The 8,366-nt window shown below is 54.2% G+C and overlaps 1 protein-coding gene across 2 annotated transcripts; it reads right to left on the reverse strand.

The window, feature by feature from the left end:
• Window positions 1-2,477: 2,477 nt before the first annotated feature.
• On the reverse strand, window positions 2,478-8,142 carry LOC125122708 (cytochrome c oxidase subunit 4 isoform 2, mitochondrial). 2 transcript variants are annotated; one of them, XM_047771393.1, is made up of 5 exons: window positions 8,062-8,142; window positions 6,474-6,555; window positions 4,609-4,773; window positions 3,060-3,191; window positions 2,478-2,722 (listed from the first exon to the last, which is right to left on the reverse strand). In XM_047771393.1, exons 2-5 carry the CDS (start codon window positions 6,553-6,555, stop codon window positions 2,586-2,588), a joined length of 516 nt encoding a protein of 171 aa, XP_047627349.1. In that variant the 5' UTR covers window positions 8,062-8,142; the 3' UTR covers window positions 2,478-2,585. The 2 variants fall into 2 exon arrangements, with proteins under 2 accessions (XP_047627349.1, XP_047627350.1); XM_047771394.1 differs by lacking the exon at window positions 8,062-8,142 and adding an exon at window positions 4,873-4,981.
• Between the last annotated feature and the right edge of the window lie 224 nt (window positions 8,143-8,366).

Raw genomic sequence — 8,366 nt, forward strand, 5'->3', positions numbered from 1 at the left:
GTTGATTGACCACCTCCAGCTGCTGCCCTTGCAGATCTGCCCCAGTGTTCATGCCAAGCCCCGGTCCCCGGGGCTGTTCCCAGCCAGTGACTGAGCACAATCGGGCTCAGGAATGGGTTCATTTTGCCCCACACAGAACTCCTATAATGGGCATTTTTTGCTCTAAGGCTCTCATTGGCCCGGCCAAGACTTTCTCAAGGATGCTGTGCTTGTTATCAATGAATTGCCTCTCCACTCCGCATTCAGCCCTCAGTGCCCGCTCTAAGATAATCAGCTGGGTTCTTTGAGCATTGTCTCCTTTACAGTGAGATGCTAAACTGTGGAGTTCCCGCTGTGGTACAATGGAATCATCCATGTCTCTGCAGCACCAGGACACAGGTTCAATCCCCAACCTGACACAGTGGGTTAAGGATCCAGCATTGCTGCAGCTGCAGCATAGGTCACAGCTATGGCTAGGATCTGATCCCTGGCCTAGGAACTCCATATGCCTTGGGGTGGCCAAGAAAAAAAAAGAAGGAAAAAAAAGGAAGAAAAAAGAGAGAGAAATGCTAAACTGTGCCAACAGAGGGAGCTGGAGGGGACATACCAAGAGGAAAAGGGGCTTTTCTTTTTAAGTGTGTGTGTGTGTGTGTGTGTGTGTGTGTGTGTGTGTGTGTTCCTAGATCATCTGCTTTCTGCCTCAAGACCAACCCTCTCCCTAATACACACCTTCCCACCACTCTCCAAGTCACTCTTCTCCGGTCCCTGTGGCCTCTCTGTGAAGTTCCACAGACAAACCAAAATCCCATCTCAGCATCTTCGCACTCGCTGTTTTGTCTTTTCTTTGATACATTCGGACCTCTTCTCATGTGCCATCTCTTCTAAGAGGCTTCACCTACTACCCCCCAAGCCATGTTCCTTTATCCTGCTCTGTTTTTGTTGTTGTTGTAGTTTTATTTTATTTTATTTTATTTTTTGTCTTTTTGCCATTTCTAGGGCTCCTCCCACAGCATATGGAGGCTCCCAGGCTAAGGGTCTAATCAGAGCTGTAGCCACTGGCCTACACCATAGCCACAGCAACTCGGGATCCAAGCCGCGTCTGCGACCTACACCACAGCTCACAGCAACACCGGATCCTTAACCCACTGAGCAAGGCCAGGGATCAAACCCGCATCCTCATGGATCCTTGTCAGGTTCATTTCCACTGAGCCACAGTGGGAACTCCTATCCTGCTCTGTTTTTGTTTTTTTTTTTTCCTTCATAGTGCCAATTACCATGTAACATACTGTATTTACTGTAAGTACTGTAAGTACTGTACATACTGTACTTACTTACTCACTTGTCTGTCCCCCCGCCCTGACATAAAGAAATCCTCCTCATAGTTCCCGTTATGGTTCAGCAGGTTAAGAACCCAACTAGTGTCCATGAGGATGCAGGTCTGATCCCTGGCCTCACTCAGTAGGTTAAGGATCCAGCATTGCTGCGAGTTATGGTGTAGGCCGGCTGCTGCAGCTTCAATTCAATCCCTAGACCCCTAGCCTGGGAACTTCCATAGACCGCTGGTGCGGTCCTGAAAAGAAAAGAAATCCCCCTCCATGAGGCTAGAGATTGTGTGTGTCTTGTTCACTGCTGCATCCCCAGGGCCTGGATTAGAACCTGGCAATCAGCAGATACTCAATAAGTATTTGTTAGGAGTTCCTGTTGTGGTTCATCAGTAACAAACTCAGTTAGGATCCATGAGGATGCGAGTTCAATCCCTGGCCTCAATCAGTGGGTTAGGTATCTGGCATTGCCGTGAGCTGTTGTGTAAGTCACAGGTGCAGCTCGGATCCTGCATGTATGTGGCTATGGCTGTGGCTGTGGCTGTCGCTGTGGCCAGCAGGTGTAGCTCTGATTCGACCCCTAGCCTGGGAACTTCCATATGCCGCACATGCAGCCCTAAAAAGCAAAATATATATATATTTGTTAATTGACTGAGTAAAGAAATGTTCTTGACTTTCCTCAAGCCATTTCCTCCGCCTAGAATGCCTTCCCTCTCCTTCTCTTTCTTTTTTTTTTTTGTCTTTTTGTCTTTTCTAGGGCCACTCCCAAGGCATACGGAGGTTCCCAGGCTAGGGGTCTAATGGGAGCTGTAGCTGCCAGCCTACACCACAGCCACAGCAACACAGGATCTGAGCTGTGTCTGCAATCTACACCACAGTTCACAGCAACGCTGGATCCTTAACTCACTGAGCAAGGCCAGGGACTGAACCCACAACCTCATGGTTCCTAGTCAGGTTCGTTAACCACTGAGCCATGACGGGATCTCCTCTTTCTCTTTCTAATCCCACTTATCCTTTAAGACTCAACCCTAACCCCTACTCCTCCAGGAAGCCCTCCCTGACAAGTGGGTCCCTGAGCCTCTGGAAATTGGCTTATTGCCCCTCACCCACTGCCCTGCAAAACTGTAGGTATAATGTAGGCTTTAGGGCCGGTAGAGACTGCAGTGGAGACTAAAGGCAGATGAGAACAGGCCAGCTTTATTGCAGTTAAGGGAAGGGGAGGAGCCGCCACAGGCTGCGGGCCAGGTAGGGGCTGCAAGGGGATCAGCTGGAACCCCACCCAGGTCACTTCTTCCACTCCTTCCTCTCGTAGTCCCACCGGGAGGCCAGGCCTTGCACAGGGTTGCCCTTCATGTCCAGGATGCGCTGGAGCTGCTGGGCCTTCCACTCATCCGTCAGGGTGATGGGCTTCTTAGGGAAGACTGCAGGGAAAGCGCAGGGTAGGGACAGGGGCAGGTGGGACCCTGCCAGCCCCACCCCCTCCCGCTGCACCGTCTCCATCCTGTCCATCCCCCTCCAGATTCCCCCCCCCCACCTCAAAGCTGCACTCTAGGAACCACTGAGTTCCCACTTTACAGATGAGAGAACTGAAGCCCAGAGAGAGCCTACACTGCAACCCAGGCAGCCGTGCTCTGCCCTTTATCCTACACCTCTTTGGGGGACTTTTCACAATTCTGCAAATGAGGGCCAGCTTGGCTGGTGGCTGGGGCCACCAGGACCTGGCCAAGGGCTGCAGCCAGGTGAGGTCCTGCCACTCACCGTAGACATGCTGCCACCAAATCATCAGACCTGTGAATCCAAAGAAGAAGAAGACACAGCCCATGACTGTCTTCCATTCATTGGAGCGACGGTTCATCTCCGCGAAGGTCTCATGGTACTGGAGCCGGTACACTGGGGGGAGGGGGGAGGGGCATCCATCCTGAGGACCCTGGGCCAACTCTTGGCCTCAGGGATCTCCTGCCTCCCTGTCCCTGCAGCAGATGCTGTCCATTCAACAAATTCTTACTGAGCATCTATTTTGTGCAGAGCATGGCCAGATGCTGATGGTGAGGCTCCAAGGGTGCTTCTGGTGGGCAGCACTTGGGGTCACACATCCCTCTCGCTTCCCAGGGTCAGGCCCCTGCTCTCCCACCCACCTCACCTGCCTCTTTCTGCTCCATCCCCCCACGTCACCCAGTGATGGCCAGAACCCTCCGTGCTCTCTGGCTCCTATACCCTTCCCCATGCTGTTCCCACTGCCTGGCAGCCCCTCTTCCTCAGCATTCAAGGCCAACAGGAATAACCCTCTCCTCTGGAAGACCCACCAGGATTCCATCTCTCTCTCTCTCCCTCTCTCAAACACACCTCGCCCTGGCCACATGTCCTGTATTATGGCTAGCTGAGCACCCAGGGCAAAAAGCCTCTGGGTGATTCATTTCTCTTTCCAGCATCGCCCAGCATCAGGCTGTGCACACATAGTTGAATGAATTTTTAAAATGGGAGTTCCCGTCGTGGCTCAGTGGTTAACAAACCCAACTGGCATCCATGAGGACGTGATACCTAGCCTCGATCATTGGGTTAAGGATCTGGCGTTGCCGTGAGCTGTGATGTAGGTTGCAGATGCAGCTTGGATTCCAGATTTCTGTGGTTGTGGCTATGGCATAGGCGGGCTGCTACAGTTCTGATTCGACCCCTAGCCTAGGAACCTCCATATGCCTCCGGAGTGGCCCTAAAGACAAAAAAAAAAAAAGGAGTTCCCGTAGTGGCACAGTGGTTAATGAATCTGACTAGGAACCATGAGGTTTGCAGGTTCGATCCCTGGCCTTGCTCAGTGGGTTAAGGATCCGGAGTTGCCGTGAGCTGTGGTGTAGGTTGCAAACGTGGCTCGGATCCCGAGTTGCCGTGGCTCTGGCATAGGCCGGCGGCTACATCTCTGATTGGACCCCTAACCTGGGAACCTCCATATGCCATGGGAGCGGCCCCTAGAAAAGGCAAAAAGACAAAAAAAAAAAAGAATAAACAGGAGTTCCCACTGTGACACAGTAGGTTAAGGGTCCTGCATTGCTGTAGCTGTGGTTAGGTTGCAGCTGTGGCTCGGATTCAAACCTTGGCCTGGAAATTTCCATACGCCTTGGGTACGGCCAAAACAAAAACAAAAACAAAAAAAAGAATGAACAAAGGAATTAATTTCACCCCTCAAGTAGGCACTCAAGTGTCTGGGGGCTTCTGGCTGTCTTGGTGGGAGGCGGGTGGGCTCTCCCTGTCCCCTGCTCCCTGACCAGTCAGCCCTTCTCTGCCAAGTCACACCCAGCCCCACCCTGAGACCTACAGGCCACCTTCTCGGCGTGGCTCAGCTGCGTCCAGCTGCCCTTCTCCTTCTCCTTCAGGGCCCATTGCTCAGCGCTGAGCTCCGTGCAGAAGGGCTCGTCGGGCATGGGGTAAGAGCGCTGCGCGTGGTAGCTGGTGTACGGTGGCATCTTCTCCTTGCCGTGGGCTGTGAGCATAAGGGAGAAGCTGGGTTCGGGCGGCCCCTGGGACCTCCCAGCACTAGCCGTGCTATTAACAAAGAGGGTCACACTTATTGAGCACTTACTGTGTGCCAGGAGACATGCTAAGACCTTCAAGAGAGTCGACTCACTGGCTTGGCATCACGAGAGTCAGTGATATGGTTCTCTTCATCTTACAGAGGAAGAGCTGAGTAGCTAGGGGATTTGTTGAAATTCAGAGTAAGAGGGAGCAGGGCCAGGGCTGCAATTCAGCCCCTCTGGCTTCAAATGCTGTGTCCACTGGGAAGATCTGAGGTGAGGAGGGCTCGTCAGGCAGAGGCAATGGGTGGGGAGAGGCTAATGAGAGGTTCTTGAGGTGACAGATGGGCAACTGCTCTGCACACATAAAGCGCTCTCCGTGTGTGGTTAATGACCAGTCAAGGGCACGGCTTTGCAATCAGATGGGCTGGAACCCCAGCTCTATCCTGCCCCAACTCCCACAAGCACCCTTTACCTCATGTTCAGTGTCCTCATTTGGAAAGTGGGGATAATCAGAGATCCTACTTTACACTGTTGTAGAAACTTTAAGATAATACACTCAAAAGGCTTAGCGCAATGCCTGGCGCCCAGTAGATGCTCCATCAATTACACTGGTAGACAGAGGCTGGTTTTACTTCTGGCTTCCATTCCTGGAAGCTTTCCCTCAAGGGCTCTGTGTGAGTGTCCAGAACAAGGATGGGTGCTAAAAGGGTCTCAGCAAAGCTTCTTCTGTTTATTGTCACCAGAGATGCCCTCAAGAAGGGCCTTGGTACCACCTTGCCCAGATGGCCCAGGAACTGCTTTGGGCAAGGAGTCCTGGCTGTTTTATTTTATTTTACTTTACTTTACTATTTTATTTTATTTTATTTCTGTCTTTCTAGGGCTGCACCAGCAGCATGTGGAAGTTCCCAGGCTAGGGATCTAATCGGAGCTGTAGCTGCCGGCCTACGCCAGAGCCACAGCAACGCGGGATCCGAGCCACATCTGTGACCTACACCACAGCTCATGGCAACGCCGGATCCTTAACCCACTGAGCGAGGCCAGGGATTGAAGCCAACTCCTCATGGATGCTAGCTGCTTTGCTAACTGCTGAGCCACGGCGGGAACTCCCTGGCTTTTTCAGTATCTAGGCCCCTGCGCCTGTCTGTTCATCTGAGAAATGGAGAAAACAGCAGAGCATCTCCCTCGCGTGCTTGCTATGAAGTCCGAATGTGTTCATCTGTGTAAAACGTTTATCACAGCTCCGAGTGCCTAGTAAGCGCTCAATAAATGTTATCTGTTATTATTCTCCAGAGGGTCAGGAAGGCCCTTCTGCTATCCGGCTGAAGTCTCTCCTGCCTCAGGCCTCTTTCTTCTGAGTAGCAGGGACACAGGGATCTGGAGAGGTGGTCCAAGGTTCTGTCAGCACCCTCCACCTCAGGACACAAGGGCCTTAGAGGCCTGGGTTTGGGGGTCAGGCCCCGAGGAAGCCTGGGAGGAGGGGGCTGCTGTCTGGGTGCCCTGCAAGTTCCATTTCCCAGAGGAATGTGGTCCCAGACCAAAGAGTAGGATCTCAGGAAATGGTGTGAGACAGGCCCAGGGCAGCATGGAATGGACCAGGGGCGACCTGCCAGGAGGACCCCTGCCCCTGGCCTTGGAGTTAGGCAAAGGTGGGGTGTCCAGGTCTTACCAGTGGCTCCTGGGCTGTGGATCCCTCGCATTCCAACTTCCCCCTTCCTCAGCACCAAGCTCCAGGCAGCTCTGAAGGACATCTTGGGGGTGGGGGGTGGGGTGCGTGGATGAGTCCTGCCCCACATTGCCCCCGCCCTTCCCCTCAGGACCCAGACAGAGAAACACCTTTTTCACAGGTGTGGTGGTGGTGTCCCAGGATTTCAAGGTCACCTCCTACCTCTGCCCCTTCTAATTTTGTACGCTATACCTATGGAGTCTGATGGGGTCCCTCCTGGGACCTTAATTTACCATCTGAGAAATGGAGGAAGCGTAACTCTTTTAATTTTTAATTTTTTTTTGTCTTTTGTCTTTTTGTTGTTGTTGTTGCTATTTCTTGGGCCGCTCCCTCGGCATATGGAGGTTCCCAGGCTAGGGGTCGAATCGGAGCTGTAGCCACTGGCCTACACCAGAGCCACCGCAACGCGGGATCCGAGCCGCGTCTGCAACCTACACCACAGCTCACGGCAACACCGGATCGTTAACCCACTGAGCAAGGGCAGGGACCGAACCCGCAACCTCATGGTTCCTAGTCGGATTCGTTAACCACTGCGCCACGACGGGAACTCCTTTTTTTTGCTTTTTTAGGACCACACTTGAGGCACATGGAGGTTCCCAGGCTAGGGGTTCAGCAATGCTAGGTCTGAGCTGCGTCTGTGACCTACACCACAGCTCACAGCAATGCCAGATCCTTAACCCACTGTGCAAGGCCAGAGATGGAACGTGCATCCTTATGGTTATTAGTGGGATTTGTTACCACTGAGCCACAATGGGAACTCCATGAGGCCTAACTCTTAAGGCAGGGTCTGGACAGTTTGAGGCTGGGAGCCTGGGTTCTGGTTCCAACGGGTGGCTACGTTGGGAAAGCTCCCTCAGCTGTTTGCCCCCCAGGAAGGGAAGAAGCAAGTCCTAGGCTAGCTCTCTTCTCTGCAAGGCCATCTGCCAAGGTCTGCAGAAGGCTTGCCCCCCCACCCCTTCCCCCATAATTGGCTGCCTACGTGCCTGGAGAGTCTGCTCTGCTGAACCTGCTGGGGGAGGGAGGCAGGCGCACCCAACCCACCCTCTTCAGGGAAATCTCAGGGTCTGGCATCTCAGGGGAGTGAGGAGGGGATTTAAAGGAGGACAAGGACCAACCTGGCTCAGAGGGAGGAAGAAGGGCACTCGTCTAGGGAGAAGAAGGGGGGTCCCACTTCCGGAAAGAGAAAGGGCCCCATCTAGGGAGAGAGAGGGGCACCCAATAATTCAGGACAAAGAGAGGTATATGTGGAAAGTGGAAAGGGGCCCCACCTCTGGAAAGGAAGGGCTCCCCATCCGCGGTAAGTGGGTAAGAGAGCCCCACGTACGAGGAGAGGGAAGACGGCGCCCCACTTGCAAACACAGGAAAATTCCCCAGGAGTCCTCAACTCTGAGCTGCCAGTAGCCACACACATCCACACCTCCCCCCTCCAGCCCCGACCCTCTCCTCTCGCAGCGACCCCACACAGCCAGAGTCCCAGCAGCGTCCCCCAGCCGCCTGGGCTTGGGCGGCCAGGGCGCTCCCACCCACTCACCTCGCAGCTCCGCGGGAGCCAGAGCTCGACCTGGGTCTGCCAAGCAACTAACAGAGAACCGGCTGCAGAGGGACCAGAACGCTGGCGCCCGCCCCTGGGCCCGCCCTGCAGCCTTTCCAGGGGCCGCCCCCGCGTGGGAACGTCCTGCCTTGGAGGGGCCCGGCAGCGCCCAGCCTGCATCCCTGGGGGCTCCCAGCCATGGCCTGGGGAGAAGGACTGCAGTGACTATCTGCCTCAATTTCCCTGCCCACAGGGGTCCTGCCTCGGGAGACACACCCGCCCCCGTCCCCCAGCCCATGCCACCC

The sequence above is a fragment of the Phacochoerus africanus genome, chromosome 3, assembly GCF_016906955.1.
Source record: "Phacochoerus africanus isolate WHEZ1 chromosome 3, ROS_Pafr_v1, whole genome shotgun sequence".
NCBI classification, from domain to species: domain Eukaryota; kingdom Metazoa; phylum Chordata; class Mammalia; order Artiodactyla; family Suidae; genus Phacochoerus; species Phacochoerus africanus.